Source organism: Manis pentadactyla, chromosome 2 (genome assembly GCF_030020395.1).
Source record: "Manis pentadactyla isolate mManPen7 chromosome 2, mManPen7.hap1, whole genome shotgun sequence".
Classification (NCBI taxonomy): Eukaryota; Metazoa; Chordata; class Mammalia; order Pholidota; family Manidae; genus Manis; species Manis pentadactyla.
In genome coordinates, this window is record NC_080020.1 from 12,111,448 (window position 1) to 12,128,503 (window position 17,056).

Genomic DNA, 17,056 nt, shown 5'->3' on the forward strand with positions numbered 1-17,056 from the left:
ATTTCTCATTCAGCGATAATAATTTCAGACCTCCATGCTGAATCTCCATCCTGCTTCCCTGGCCTGAATCCCATACTGGCTTAATGATCCCAGGAAAACGTTGAAAGTTCTTATACATTTTGCCAAAAATAAGTAGACACTCCAAGTGGTATAAAACTCCCATTGTTTTCCACATCAGTATCTGTGTGTTATGGTTATTCTGTGTGTTAGAATCCACCAACTGATCACCACCACCCAGATTTCAAAGTCTTATTTCTATGTCAAATCCAATTTGGTATATGCATGTTTTACCAAAGTTTACAAGAGACTGTACCATAGTGTTTCAAAATACAGGTTAAATTCAAGTAACTTTCCTATTATTTCTTTGTTTGAACTTTGTTATCAGCAAAAATTTTATCCATTCCAACTGGCCTTTCCCTAGGGGCTCAGAAAGTCCACAGACAGATGCACACCCAGTATGTGCTTAAAATGCTGTTGCTGCTGTTTGGGAAATGTACTGTATTCGGGAAATTCTGAATAACCAGCTCCCTGTTTCTTACACAGTATAGGAACTTTGAGGAATTTAATCAGCACTTCTCTTTAGGAATTACCAGACGGCAGTCACATCAGGACTTCCCTAACCTCCCGCCCTCCAATCTTTGCATTTAAGATACGTTCTTCCCAGTGTCAAAATCAAAGAGGTTTTAAAAATCTGTCTTTCCTGTTTATAAATTATATTGGGAAATAGTTACATAATAGTCATGATTTACGCCTCAGGTTAAAACTACAAAATGACATTACGGGTCTCTGCTTACCATCTGCCCTACATATTGACAGACAAATTTTCTGAAATCGCTTTTACTAGGTAACTTGCCTGTCCCAGAATGAAAAAGGAATCCCCACTGCCAACAGTGATGAAACTCCCATCTTGTGGTTCAGATCCCCTTCCTCGGCCGCTCCTGCATCTCATGCAGCCCCATGCCCTGCCTTTGCGACTGTGTTCCTTCTCCTGGCCCCCAGCCCAGACCCCCGGCTGGCTGGGAGGGAGCCACCATCCAGCAATGAAGCTCATGTCGTCCACCTCAGGACAAGGTTTTACCTTCTGAGAAATGTGGTCATGGCCACAAAGCTGAGCATCGAATCGGTCTCATTACAAAGCAAAATTACACATAAAGTTTGTTTTCCAAACCTTCAACAGGCTTCCCAGAGCATGTGGTCTGGCTACATTTTTGTTTCCCTCAAGGTGACGAAAGGAACAAAGTGCTTGTGACATTTTTTTCAACTGTTTAGCAGTTTTTGTGGTAAAAGACAGACAGCATCAAGTTCACCATTTTAACCATTTTTAAGCGCCCAGTTCGGTGGCATTAAAGACAGTCATAGGGCTGCACAATCATCAGTGCACTGACCTCTACACTCCAGAGCATGCTGTCATCCTCTACGGGAGTCAGACAGGAAGCCGCCAGCTAGTTTCTAATTACAAAAACCCAGTTTTAATTCATAGACCTGTATGCCAATAGCAGGTGTCTCTTACTGTGTATTAATTATGCTTCAATATGTCAATTAAACACAAAATAAGGATGGACATGCGGATAAGTGGGAGATGATAACTAGGAGATGTGGCTGGTAACCATGAGAACCCAGACCAGGGGGGAGGGCACAGAGGGAGAGATGAGGATTTTATGGGGACCCTGAGGAGTTGAGGAGAGTAGTGGTGGTCATCTGCTCACTCACTGCCAACACTTTTGAGCACCTCTGTTCCAGATGTTGTGCCAGCTACTGCAACTGGTCAGTATGTTTCAGAAAGCTCATCCTGGCTGCATTATAGATGGTTGAGGGGGGGGAAGGGGGGTGAAGCTGGCAGGTTCTGCTATCATCCGGGCAAAAATTACTAAATCAAGGCAGTCGCAGAGGAGATGGAGAGCAAAGGTTGTATGTAGTTATAGTTTCACCCATTAATACGGTGACTGCGGAATCACTGATGCCATCATTTCATTGCTATTTTTTAATCATTTGAACCAATGGTTACTTTACCTGAATACATTTTATGTGGCATATCAAACAAGCATTAAGGAAGATCTGTCAGCAACAAAGAACTGGGGCACAGGTAATAATACGTAAGTGGCCCAGGTGTTATTATGTTCAAGGCACTTTAGTAAAAATGGTCTGAGATCAACATCATTTTGGTGGAATATTTAAGGCCTGTTTAGAGGGAAAGCTGCTATTCCACAAGGCATTTTGGGGGTGAACTGGAGATGAATTGCATGTTTATCAATGCAGGATTATAAGAAAGCAGTACTGTGAAATGCCATGCAATGGATCGATGAGCAGTTACAGAGAATGAGCTCCAAAATACACTTTAAAGTAAAACATGAACTGCAGAACAGAACATACTGCACAGCATGATGACATTAACGTAAGAATATTGATTTGACTGTATATGTAAACACCTCTACAAATACAGAGAAAAAAGGTCAGAAAATACCTCAGGTCAGAAAAAATGCATAAAGTGTTTGGGGATGAAAGTGGAGGACCTTTCAGTTTGCAAACTACAGTGAGAATAGAGCCATGTATTCCTTCCTTAGAGAAATCCAGTGTTATATAGGTTAGGATACCAAGTGAGCAGATTGTATTACATTATAGGCTCATTGTTCTTCCATACAACCTTTATTGGTAATTCAAATTGTATAATGATCCTCATAATAGCTATATAAGTGTGTGTGTGTGTGTGTGCGCGCGGACATGTGTGTATTTTTTTTAATCTGTCAAATTGCTTTTAGACTGTATATTTAGTGATTGATCATTACATCAGAGAACACTTGAGATGAGAACATACTGGCTTGTTGTAAAGTTTCTCCTTGAGTTACAAGACAACCATTTAAGAGAAATGTGTGATATATTTCATTCATCCGCACTTAAGGAATTAACTACAAAGTAACTTCTAGAACACAAACTATTCATTGCAAAGGTGGAAACCAAATCATGACCATCTTTGATCTTTTCAGTTCAAAATCCACTGAAATAGCATGCAAGGTAGTACTTGCCTATTTTTAAAATGTGAAGTGCACGTTGATGCCACAGAGGTTATTTGGCTATAGTAAGCACTGAGTCAACACTTTACTGTCTAGGCTCAGTCAAAGATTTTGTCTTCTTGGTTTTTCAAATTAATATCTCCTGGAAATGCTAACTAGAAAACTGGGCACAGAGTGGTAGAGACTTTTGGTTAATTAATTAATTTTGTAAAGAATGTTTCAAAGGCTGTTGATGGAAGACCCTTTAACATTACTGTTGCTCAGCTACAACTGAAAATTAATTTAAGGTACTCACATGGCATTTTCAGGACCTCAATCCAAATGGAGTTTTTCAGACAGACTAAAGTTGCACTCTTCTTATCCTCAGCCCACTTGAGGCTTAAAAACAGATGGCAAGATAGTAGGTGTAAATGACTGGGAAGGGCCCCAGAGGGTGCTCTGGAAAGCAGAGGGCTGGGAGCCTTGTGCAGAAGGTTGTGATAAGAAGTCTAGACTATCTGTAATTTGCTGATTGTGAGAAAAAACAGATTATTAAGAAGCCTGGTGAACCCAGCAGCTCCCAGAGCTCATGGTGCATGTGAGATACTTGGGATGACACGTGGGGACAGGGCTTCCCACCCTCCCTTACTTCAGCCCCAGCAGGAATTACTCATGACCCCAGGTGACATTAAGGAGTGACTCCTATCACAGATGCAAAAATGCCACAGGAAGGGGGACAATCATCTTTAAGTGCCAAAAGGGAATTGTAAAAATGCAGATGAGAAGAAGATAGAAACTACAAAGCCCATTATATAGAACATCTAAAAGTTCTTATCAGGACTGCACTGAGGTGAGTATCACCACACACGGCAAGGAGGTGGCCCTTGGTGCAAATTAGAAAAATGTGTCTCTTTTTTTCAGGTTTTCCTCCATTTCATTCCCATGTCCCCTTTGGCTGGTCAGTCTTGTGCAGTGAACAACCTGCACAACTTGGGAAAATTTCCTTGTTAGTTGTTTTGTTACAGAGTGACGTGAACCTGTTTAACCTGAATATTCAATAGGGAAGAGCAGTCAGTTTGGTCATGATATGGTTAGTCACAGTTACACTGGCAAACCGCTTGTCAAATTATTTGAGCTGAGTATTTAAGGAAGATTTTAAGAATATTTTAAGAAAAAGTTGACTAGGCCTTGGTGATTAATTGTACCAAGAGTTGAGAAATCAGACACAAAATCGCCCATAACAGAATGAGATACCGATAGGCTCCACAATTAATGCTGCTTTTCCATTTCTCCACAGAGGGACTGGCTGCTTCCTCTTTCCTAAACACATCTGGAAATCGATTAGTCATGGTGGCCTCAAAAGCCACATCTCGGTAACAGAGCTGTTCTTAAAAAGGAGGACCGAGGTGGTGGGTACTCCACTGAGATCAGACGTGACGTGCCCCTCCGCTTTTTCTACCCCTCCCCTGCTAGAACCTCCAACAAGCACATTTACTTGACTTGTAACTGAATGAACCTTTTCAAAAACAGCCTGACAACTCAGTGAGTTCACTGCAGTCTTTTTAATTACCTTGTTGGCTGACTCCCCACTCACGCCCACACCTTCCCCTTTGGGTAGCACTGTCCAAACATCCCAGAGGCAAGGACGGAAGGCTCAGGAAACCTGCAGGTGCCAAGAGCAGTTCAGCAAGAAATCAGGCCCTTTCATTCTGGGAAAGAAAAAACTGACCGGTTGGCCCAGAAACGCCTCAGTGCCTGCCATTAAGGGTGTGAACACCTGCTGCTCCGCCTCTGACCCCCCTGGAAGAGTCTCCTCAAGCCAAGGACGCCAAGGAAGAGCGAGGGCCGGAGGAGCCCTGGGATGGGAGGGGCCCTCAGCCCTCCGTCAGGGACAGTGGGCAGGAAGGCGGCGCCGTACAGAGGAGAGAGGTGCGGACTCCTGGCTTCGGTGACTCAACAGGAAGACCTAGATCCAGAAGGTGCCTCCAGCTGCAAAGAGGTTATATGCGTCACAGGGTTCAACACCCCACAGCAGCACCTTTAAAAAATTTTTACATTAACAAAATCCTTTCTCGAAATGACCCAAAGATGCCCTCAGGAAAAGGCCTTCCTCTTCAAGCAAAAAGTACACCTCGCTTACCTCAATGATGTAGAGGACCACGTTCTTGTAGAAGCAGTACAATATGCATTTGGTCACCCGATTGTAGCTCCAGGCACCGTGAACCAACAGGAGCTTCTCTAAGTACGAAAACTGGAAAAGAAAAATAACAAAGTTCAGAAGAGCCTATTGTCTAGGGATAAAAGTCACAAAATGTCCCGAGGAGCAGACAGACAAGGTAGCAGAGGAAACCAGACGCTGCAGGTTAATTAGAGAAAACCGTATTAGGTATTGCTTCTGTTTTTAGCTTCTTTGTTTTTTTACTTTGGTCTTTGTTTTGTTTTGTCGTGTGGACAGTGATGAGCTCTGGCGTGAATATACCATCCGGGACTATCCTGTCTCACCTCGCGGTCTCTCTAAGCTCACGAAGACTTGCTCCTCCCTGAGTTCCCATCTGGCTGCCTTGAATGAAAACCTAATTCCCCCTTCTAAGTTGCAGGGCAGTCCAGAACCTCACACCCCATTATTCTCCTGGGAGAGAGAAGAGAATCAGACTGTACTGAGAACATCTACAAACATTGGAAATTCTTTTGCTGCTGTAAATTTCCAATTCATTTAACTTTTTAAATGAACTGCCTGTAGAAAAAACGGAAAACACAATTTTTCTAAAAAAGACATTTCTTTTTTCAAGAGGAAGAACAAGCCCTAAAGAAGGGGGCTCAATCCGATACGACATCACACTTCAATGAGCTCTTCTGGAAGGCCTGGGTCAGACGGTTCCGTCAGCCACACACTCCGGTACTGAAATGGCGACTTCAGAATGGCAGGAGTTAGGGGCATATGGAAAAATAAAACTGCCCATAAAGGCTCATTAAGGATTCAAAAGGGGAATAGGGAGTCATAAAGGGACTAGCTAAACAAATAAAAAGGAAGTCTGTATTTGACCTGGACCCCCTGGTGCTAAGCTTCAATGGGCACAGAGAACATCTGCAGGAGTCATCCGGAGCGCCTCGACTTCAGCGCTACAAGGGGTGCGTTGCAGAAAAAAAAATATCCTAAATCAAAATGCTGTTTTCATGAGGTCGTTGAAAAAACAAGAAGGTAGGGGGCAGGAATGATTCTCTCCTGAGGGGGACAGGCAGCCGAGGGCTGGAAGCACAATGCTGCCGGGGCTTCCCAAGAGCAGGGCAACGGGCCAGGGGGGAGAGGTGTCAGTCCTGGGGGGGCTGCCCCTGTGGACAAAAGCACAGGCAGGCGGGAAAGACATGGAACCGGAGCTCTGACTACTTCCTAAGTCTCACAAGGACAAGTCTTTGAGTTCCGCTTTTTTGCTTCTATGTATAATCCTGCGGGGCACTTTCTCAAAACCCAATCAAAAATGTATTCACCCACGGTGAGATAAACAGGTAAAGCACAAGGTGTTAACTTTAGCCAAAGACATTTATCATTTCACTGGAGCAAAGGAATTCATCCAGTTGCAGGGCTTCCTGGCTACTAATCATGGTCGAGGAAGCTAGGCTGTTGGTGCGGCAGCTTAGCTCCTGTTGGGGCGGGGGGTGGGGGACAGGGCCAGCGCTACCCTGAAAAAGCAGGATCTGCACCCGACCCTGAACAGGCCCGAGCGCCACGCACAGGTTCCTCTGGCTGAGGTGACTATTATGCTGGTGGTGCGAGAAAACCCCTGAATGGAGTTAGGAAGCCCTGCTCCCCTCTCCACCCTTCTTTGATGCTTTTAATGGGAAGGCAGCAATTGCTCCAGACTCCACATCCCATTAGAATGTAGTTCAATAAAGCAGGTCATGGAATCTCCCTTCCCTAGACATTTTAAGGCAAAAGACAGACAAATATTTGCCTGCAACTCCTAGGAAACCTCTGAAGATCTCTTGCAGCCATATGATGCCATAACTCAAGTATTTAATAATGCTGGGGTACAGAACATCTACAGCTGCTGACAGACGACAGGAAGCCCGAGTCCTGCAGGCCAGGGAGGAGCCACTCAGGGAAGTAAATGGGCAGGTGTGCAGGCCTGGTCCCCAGGGTCACATGCAGGTCTGGTCTTTTCTGTCCTGGCTGCTCAGACCTGCAGCAGGTCCCCTAATGTGGACAAGCCTGTTATCCCACCTATAAAATCAGAATTCTTCCTCCTACCTACTTCAGTAATTATCTTGAGGATTTATTCAAGATCAACAAAGGGAGAAGACTGATTTCATGTACTTTTCAGAGCTATGAGGCTTTTGTGATTCCTCCTTTAGCTTGCTGAACCATGAGCTGGGAGGGAAACCGAGAGATGATCTAATGCAGAACCTCTGCGGGGGGAGGTGAGGTCCCAAAGCTGCAGAGGACCAGCCTGAAGCCCTAGGGCTGCTGGAAGCTCTTTAATGCTCCATTCCAGCCCCTGATTTCAGTTTGAGGGAGAAAAAGCCACTGTTACTTGTATTCATGTGGTTATAGTTAACGCATTCTTCAAAGGGCTAAACACCAGAGGAATAGAGAACATAGCTAACCAGCAAATGAGCAGGACTCGAATCACACCCACGCGGCAATTGGGAGATGGCAGAACGCCATCTGTGTTCACTGAGACGTCTGGATTTTTCTGGAAGACCAAGCAGGTCAAATGATCTAGAATGTACCCTGGGGGTCAGGAAGTTAGCTATTTTCCTTCATTTTTTGGCTGTCATTAAAAAGAAAACATGGCTTTCATCCTGGGCCACCTGCACAGTAATTACAAAGTGTCTGAGGGGCCTCCACATGCAACCTTCAGTCCAGAGAGGATGTGCTGAACTTGGCCTGCCTGCTGTGGGCTGTTTGCTACTGACCAGAGGGTAACTGCCATCCAATCCAGGTCATGGTCTCAGCAATTCATCTTACAGAAGTGGCCCTGGGCAGTGCCCTGGTTACAGCTTCAGAGAGAGAGCACCTGTCAGTCACTGCTCTTCCTGACCTTACATGCCTGATAGAGAGTTCCAGCACCTTCTGAAAGGGGGGAGATGCCAGGATGGGGAAGCCGAAGATGGATGTTATGAGCACAGCTTCGACACTGGATGGTATCAGGGACAGCACAGCAGACATGCCAGTGGAGGGTAAGAGATTATCAGCAGGATCAGAGACCTGTCTGTCAGGAACGGCACCTTGTCCAGAGGACAGACAGCTTAGCCAACCCCACAGTTGGCCAAAAGAAACCCAACCCATAGGACAGGGCCTCTGAACTGCACGAGATCAAGAACACAGATCAATCCAAATACACTGGTGGTTTTATCTAGAGGGCAACCTCAGAGGGGTGGCAGAGTTTTTCGGGCTGCACTGAAGGTGGTCAAATACCAACCAGGCCTTCATGCCCAGCTGACATCTCTGTCAACAGGACGGGTCAGCTGGTCAGTCGTGCCTCTGACCTGTGCGATGGCATAGTCTGAGTTGTTGGTCGCCTGCATGCCTTCGTTCCCGCTGATGCCCACACCCACGTGGGCAGTCTGGATCATCCCGACATCATTCGCACCATCCCCGATGGCAAGGGTGATGGCCTTCACCCGCTTCTTAACAACATCTACTATCTCAGACTTCTGCAGAGGAGACACTCTGTAAGAAAGAAAGAACCTATGACTATATGAGTCCTTCCAGAGGAAACAGCTGTTGTCTACATTAGCTGCATTAGAAGGGCAGTTATTGGATAATTTCCAAATTCAATACATACATACTATGCTCATGTGCAAAGAAGCTTGCAGAAAACAGTAGCTTGTGGCTTTCAAGTATTTGCCAACTTCACAGATGAAATACACAACTCAAAACTAACATAAAGCACAGCCCATTTGAATCACTCCACTCAGTGGGAGCCATGCATGCAAGCTCCTTGGGGGCACCCTTGCCCCCCCCATCCCCAAATGATAAAGCCAGTCAGGCTAAGTACAGAGGTCTTAGGAAATGCCTTCCAAATAAATCAGAAAGCTAGCAGACCCCATTTTTGCTTTGCTGTACATCACACGCAACTAAGGGCTGGCAAGGGAATTTTCTATAAAATCTGCCTTCACAGAAGGGCAGTGATTGAGAAGTGCAGAGAGAGGACTCGAGTAAGAAGAAAAAAGAAAGACGTCTCCATCTCCACCTCAGAGATGGAGACAGTGTTTGAAGGGCGGCCAAGGCAGAAGGGTTTCAGAAGGGCAGTCATGGGGTAGCAGGTCTACTGAAGCTGGCTGTGCAGAAGCACAACCTAAAGAAGACCATCAGGTGGCACTGGTCTAAGAGGTTGCTCCACGAGGAATCATAGGAAGGGGGTTATTTTTCATAAGACTTCAAGTTACCTGGGGGAGAAGACCCAGTATAAGTCCACGGGGTCTAAAGCACAGCAACTTTAACTACAATGAGGCGTTTGTTTTGTTTTAGACCAGATAATACAACAACGTGATAAGACTACTAGTACCTTAGAACTGATGTATTTTAAATTCTTAATTGGTGAGCGGATTTTTGATTTGGGAATTTCACAGGTAAAATTTTAGTGACTAACACACCCACACCCACAGATAAAGGCCTTTCTGGCTTTCCCAGAGCCATACTGGCTGCACCCACGTAGGTGCTGGGCTCGTACTCTTGAATGGACACTCCAGGACTTTTTCAGTAGAACTACAACCTTTCATATGGCCTCCAACCCACAAAAAATACTTGTTTCCAACAGAAAACTTATATTTTTACCTTATACTTAATATTACCAACATTAAGTATAATGTAAAAGGAAAGAAATGCTTTTGGTGAGACAGCAAGCTTAATTTAAAGCAAAGGTACTCTGTAAGTGTTAAGTTCCAAAGAAATGAAAATTAGCAAGTTACAAAAACAGAATCTAAGGGCTGAGAGGCCTTTGGGAGCTGTGTTGTATGATTACATCTCTTCTATCATTTTCACAGGGATTTTCAATGATGGAGATTTACTGCCTCCTGGTGCAATTACAACCACTAAAAATTGTGATTATTCCTTTTTTGTTATTGATAAGCATACTTAAAAGCACTAATTCTGTCCTGTGGGTTGGACTAAAACAAGTATAGCTCTTCTTTCCAGTATTAGGAAGGCTGAAATAGGAAGACACCTGTCATATCCTGCCTTCCTAAAGTTAAGTTTCTGCTGGCTAAGCAGTGCCAATTAATAGACACGTTTCAGAACTTACAAATAGCTTCCAAGTATGATCTTCTAGACAGCTGAGAGCAGAACAGAACAGAATCACCTCCTTCCTGGTAGCAGGAGCGAGGCTTACTCTAATGTAGCCTCGCATGAAATTACTGGAAGCTAATATCAAATACCGTATGGAGAAAACAATGTAGGATTTAAGGTTAAACACCTGAGCTGGGCATGACCTTATTCTGTGCCCCATACAATTTACACAGAGAAATTCCATGAGAACCAATGAAATGGGGGGAAATAAGAACCACCCAACTCATGAAATGGATGTAACATATTTACGTGAAACCATTAACTAACAAGTGGGAAACAAATGTTCTCTCCTACCCCACCTGCAAAACTCAATTGTTGGAAAAAGAAAATTGGACACTTCTGAGAACTATACGTCATCCAACCTAGGGTTCCCAAACAGAGTATGTAAGTGCCCTGGGGTCCTGCAGTGGAAATCATAAATTTTCAAGGGAAATACAGCAACACGTCAGGTGGTGGTACAAAATACTAGCTCACAGTAGCTCCTAGTTGCAATATTAGATCACGCTACATTCCTTTATGTGATATTCCTTTGTGAAGCTGAGTTTTCATGGCTGCTATGATACAAAGCTAATACTCTGTGGAAAAAAACATCGTGGAATAGAAAATGAGGGAGGCAGCACCCACTCTTACTCCAAGGCTCAAGGAGCTGCAGTGCACAACAGGTGCACTGTATCATACCATTGGTGATGATGGTGGTTAAGAATGAAAGAAAAGTAATACTTTTTTCCATTTATGTGCATTATTGTTTCAAGCGTCTGCTAAATTGTTAGGACATAACTAATTCTTAGGTTTGAGCTTAATTACTTAATAGTTAGAAACCATTCAGTTTTATTTTGGCCAAGGGGCTTTGCAAAGGAATTACTGAGACACTTGGGTACTGTGGATCGAGAAAATAGGGGTACTTCTGCACAAATCACTTCTCTCGATGATGACACTAATCACTCTTCAACCACAATTATTCATCCACTGAAGTTCCTGGCACTTCACCTAATGGTGCCAACCCTTAATCTCAATTCTCCTGCACCCACGAAGCCATCACAAGAAAGCTTGGGACAGTCACTTAACCGGCACTGGGCTGGTCTGAGGCTATTGTTCCTTGAGATTCCATATGCCACCCAAGTAATCAAGCCAGGTGACCTCTGTATCAGCTGACCTGAAGTGGTCTGGAGAGAAAGGAGGCCCCCGGGCAGGACAGGAGCCCACAGGGCCACAAGCTCAGCCACATGAACTTGAACACAATGCTGCGGGGGATGGAAGGACTGGTGTGGTGGAATAAGGAAGTTGCTGAACAACTCTAAGGTTTTCTTGGAAGTTTAAGTTGTTGTTTTTCTGTTATAGGGGGGTTGGGGGTTTAACAATAAGCCAACTCACGTGGGATAAGGAGCAAGTCAAGTATATTCACTGCATTTGCCACTCTGGGATTTAGAGTTCAAGGAAGTTGAGTCAAGTCATGATTCTCATGGCTGAACATAAAGTCTATGAAAGCCCAACAGCTGCCTTTTCCCAAAAAGCGAAAATAAAGAAGAAACCTCACTGGGGCATATAAACCAAGTTGTATCCCAGTGTTTAGAAGCATGAAATTCTCATCAAGGATTTATTATGCCCTCAGCTGTAATGCCTTGAGAAAACATAATTCTACCACACACTAGGGGTTCAAAACAGATGTCAGACAGCTCATTCCTATAGAATGGAACAGGTACCATTACCCTTCAGCCATACAGAGTATTCTAGATATGCCAAGTTGCCACAAAGCATCAACCAGCTCTTAATCGTCACTTGCAACGTGGAATCACATGCCATACTTAATAAGTACTCTCAGCATATAGTACATTGAACCCATAAAATAAGAATTTCAGACCACATCTAAGCCAAGCTACACACTGTGGATACTTCCATAATCTATTTTGGTGCACTATGAATAAAAATATAAAATCAAAGATCTTTAATCAACTGGAGAGATAGCCTACTTCCTTCTGACTTATTTAATAAGTAGGTTTTAAATTGAAGTTTTCCTTTCGAGACTTAAAAAAAAATCAGTATCCTGGAGTATTTCATTTTATGGGATATGTGTTCCTAAAATTTTTAAACTCACTTTCTTAAGTTATCTCAAGCATAACACTTAGGTAAAAACTTTGGTAAGTTCTTTTGTAGAATTAATGATCATGCATTAATTTGTCTGATCTATAAAAGCCCTAGTCTCCGAGTTTCTAAATCCTCATTTGCAATATTATCTGAGCAAACTTAAAGCCCTTCATTTCTCAGAGCTCAGCTGCCCACTTGTCAAAAAGGGGCTGAACCTCTTTGTGTAAACCAAGTTCAGCTGAGCCAAGGGACTTAACAAGGAACTCCACCCAGGGGAACCCAGGAGAACTTCAACCTGAGCCACACACTTGAACCAGATTCACCAAACACCATCACTAACTGACTCCCAAACCTCTTTATTCCATAAACAAAGTCCTTATGACTTAAAGGAAGTTTGAGGACCACTGGCCTAGATCAACGAGTCTCAGATTTTAAGTAAGTGAGCATCGGAGCCACCTAGTGAGCTTGTAAAAACACAGATTTTGATTCAAGTCATCTGAGGGGGTGTCTTGCGTGAGGGTTTCAGGCCCTGGGAAGTTCATATGGATTCAGTGAGACTGAGAAATGACAATGGAACATTCTTGGGGTAAAAGGGTTTATACCTGGCTTTATTCCTCTGGCATTAGGTCGAGCACTAGAATCACGTCTGCATCCAGAAGTCTGCAGGCCCATTAATCCACCTCTGTCTCTGCCTCTGCCCAGAGCACTGGGCAGAGCTCTTTATATAGTGACTCCATCAGTAACAGCTTATTGCCTATGGGTGTGGAAGCAGTAGCCTAGCTGCAGGCCAATTACATCATCAAGTAGTTCAGGGTTAGGTGAGGATCCTGGCCAGAGGAACTTCCATTTTCCACCACACATTCAAGGCTTGAAAGAAGGGGATGCAGTTCCACACAGAGATGGAGGAGGATTACAGATGTGCAGACTGCAGGATGCAGATGTGATTCTAGTACTTGACCTACTGCTGGGAGAGTAAAGCCAGTGTCTTGCCAATAGGTTTCAGCCCCAGGCAAGTTCACTATGGATTCAATGAGACTGAGAAATGACAATGGAATATTCCTGAGGTGCCACAATGGCAGGTCAAGCACTAGAATCCCGTCCCCTCAGAGTGAGTCTCATGCAGCAAGCTGGTCTCTGCCTCTGGGCCCCTCTGCTCCCGCAGCTGTCTCAGTCTCTGTCCTGGGTGATGCCACCACTCCAGCCTCTGTACTGCAGCCTTGCAGTTGTGCCACCATGTCATCCAGAGCATTGGGTGAGCTCTTTAGAGTCAATAGCAACATATTGCCCACACGTGTGCAGTGAGCTAGCCAACCAGGGCCAGGTGAGAATCCTTCACAGGAACCTGCCTGGGGCTGAAACCTTCAGGCAAGACACTATATGCAGTTCTTCTTTGCTTTAAAATTCAAGAGAATAGTATAATTTTGGGTTGGAATTACATTTAGAATACTTTTCCCATCTCAGATTCTCACATAAGAGGGTGAGAGGTGAAAATACAAACAAAATAAGGTATATAGGACTTTATATGTTTTCTTAAATGATGTAGAAACCAAGATAGATGATTTCATTGGTGAAAGTTTCCATTTTACCATTAACTTAAAGTTAATATCCTTATGAAAGAGATCTTTGATAAAAAATTGAAATAAAATATCATATCTCCTTTTCTATAGCAGTCAATGATTCTAAGTGTTTCAGAAACTGTAGCACATTGTGGATAAAATGAAAGTTCCTGTGGCCAAGATTCCCACCTGGGACTGGTCGGCTAGCTCACTGCACACTTGTGTGGCAATACGTCATTATTGAGTTTATGAAAAGAGCTCCGCCCAGTGCTCTGGGTGACACGGTGGCCCAGCTGCAAGGCTGCAGGAGAGCAGAGCAGGGGCTGGAGTGGTGGCAGCGCGAAGGACAGAGGCCCAGAGGACGGCTGGGCGGACAGAGGAGCCAGAGGTAGACACCGTTTTGCTGCGTGCAGACTCACTCTGAGTGAATGGGATTTTAGTGATTGACCTGCCACCATGGAAATAAAGTTGGGTGTAACCTTTTCACCCCAAAAACGGTCATTTTCTTTGGTCACACTGAATCCATAGCCAACTTGCCCAGGACTGAAACCCATTGGCAAGACACACTTTTAAAAAAATCTTATGTAGGGTTTGTAGATATACAAACACTTAACATATGAGTCTAAAATCTAAAAACAACTAACCCATCCTATGTATCTGTTTGATAAGTGCTTCCACGGCTGGCCGACACCCGTTCTGACTCGTGTTTTTTCTTTAGATGCGTTTAGTGTATTGACATAGGGCCAGTCATCCTGGCCTTCCAGACAGTTAGCCCCTTCTGGAACATCCTGCATTTGTGTTCTGACCCCAAATGCATACCACTTTCAGATTTCATCTGGTGTCTCAGTGTTGGGGTGCATCTCACTGCAGCCCCAAGTTCCAAACACAGATCATTTGGGCACTTGAGATGGCCCTTAGAGCACAGTGGCAGATGTGAGCCTTCAAGGGAGAGGGGTACGGGGAGGAATGGGTGTCTCTAGGGAAACCCAATAGCTGCCTGAGGCTGCCTGTGTGCATGCAGGCACAAGGCAGCGACATTTAAACGACATCCTGAAACAGAGTCCTCATTATAAAAACTTACACAGAAAGGAGCTACATTACACACCAGGAAGCTGTAAGGGATGGTGCAGAAGGAAGATGCAACAGCTCAAGAAGCCATTCAGGTTTCATTTTGAAGAATGCAATGCCTGACCAAGAGGCAGCCTTGTAAGGGCTGGGCCGGAGAAGAACACATTCTAAACAGAGGAGGAAGTGCATACGTGGGAAAACAATCCGGGAGGCGGCGGGGCTGAGAGCGCAGCACCGCAGAGCTGGCTGGTGCAGGAGCAGCAGGCACAGACGTTCAGGCATGAGTGCGTCAAGTTTTGTTGCTTCCGCAGTGATTCTGTCCCATCCCAGCCTCTCCTCTAAAGACTGAGGGGGTGTGAAGACCCTCCTGCCCAGGATTTCTCTTACAAAACGTAAAACTACTTTTGATCAGTAACATAAAGATGGAGTTTCCTGTAAAATGCCATATGATGAAGTGTCTTCTTTCCCTAACCTCATCAGTTGCTTCATTAAATAGCAGACAGGATGACAGCCCTCAGGGGAACAATAGAGACTACCAACATTTCAGGAATGGATACCAAAGTATTTGAAAGGTGTATTTTTATTAACTCTGTTGGTTTTGCATGATTGGGCATATCCATCACGTGGGATGTTGGTCTCCCTGACCTTCACCCCTCCTCCTTTCCCATCATTCCCCTGCCCTTAGGGCTAATCCAAAGATTTACACAGTGGGAATTCAATAAACAGTAGCTAACTTTCAAACTCATGATTTTAAGACTAATTACATCTCTAATCTGAACTATGGATAATAGGAAAAAAGAACAGTTTTATTCAAACAAAAGTATATTAGCTTTCACTTAAATGAAAGAGTTAGAAACATGTTCTTGGTGTGTAATTGTGTAAGTACTTACAGTCATAGATGGACATCGTGAAAGCAATACAAAAATGATTGTAGCCTCTATGAGATTTAAATTTACTATCCATGGAAAGTAGTGGAAAACAGCCCAATTCTCCTATGCTCTAGGGGTGGACATTGTCTGCAAACCCCCTGACCAGCCATGACAGTGGTCTTGATTCTGTGTTCTACTAATATCCTTAAAAACATTATAGGCTTATTACAGGCTTTCTGTGACAGCTCTTGATGACATATAGCAGGCAGCAATTTTTGGCTTCATATAAGGTTCTCCTGGGAAAGGCTAACGTGTAAGCCTGGTCTTTTTTCCCCTTGCCTCTTTCAATCATAATGCTTTGACTGTTATAAGCCCACAGTTAGCCCCAACATATCATCTTGCATAAGCACTTTGAGAGTTTAACAGACACTGGCTTACCAAGTCTTTACAAATGGTGTCAGGGATGTTGGGTGTTGCAAATTATCAAAGTCTTCATGTTTAAGCACCTCACCATGTATTTGCTCTTTGCACATGTCTAAAAAGCACACACACATTACCACTGTCTCAAATACCTCAGTATTATCTGTTCTATACAGTGCCTAGCAGAATAAGCATTCAACTTGCTGATGAATAAAATGATGGACCTCTTATCTCATTATTGTGATAAAGATCTGCATGAAACAACTGTGAGCTCTGATGTGATCCGACCACCCCTGTGAAATCCAGGCCAAGATGCCGCAAGATTTGTTGAGCAACCAATCTAAGAGCCCAGGTGTACGAGTGGCATTACTTATTTGGGTATGATGAAACACACATGTTTTGATAACATTCTCTGAGAACATTGTGTCTGTATCAGCCATACAGTGTCTCCCTTCAGTTACGCAGGAGGCTGAGCCATGCTACATGCACAATGCAACTGAGCCAGGCAGCTGCGCTATCTTGCTTTACATCTTGGTGCAATTACATGATCATGTTAGGAATTTAACACATATATTCGGGCATACATTAAATCTCAGAAAGCCCGCAACTTCCATGCATCCTGTAAGTATAAAGACTATTTCCAACATGGTATAAGTATTCGTTTTTTCAGAAATACTAAGGAATAGACTCTTTAGGTATAACTCAACTTTCAAAAACAGGAGATAAGCACACCTTGACACTCTACAAAAAGGGATGGAGAAGAAGGAGAGAGAGGAGGTAGAAACA

At 44.0% G+C, this 17,056-nt stretch overlaps 1 protein-coding gene across 1 annotated transcript in view; it reads right to left on the reverse strand.

The window, feature by feature from the left end:
* The window catches only part of ATP8A2 (ATPase phospholipid transporting 8A2), a 544,332-nt gene that overhangs the window by 194,724 nt on the left and 332,552 nt on the right, over window positions 1-17,056 (reverse strand). Inside the window, exons 26-27 of the mRNA XM_036917383.2 lie at window positions 8,475-8,658; window positions 5,128-5,238 (exon numbers count right to left, since the gene is read on the reverse strand). Coding sequence (XP_036773278.1) covers window positions 5,128-5,238; window positions 8,475-8,658 — 295 coding nt within the window. The remainder of the gene's footprint in view (window positions 1-5,127; window positions 5,239-8,474; window positions 8,659-17,056) is intronic.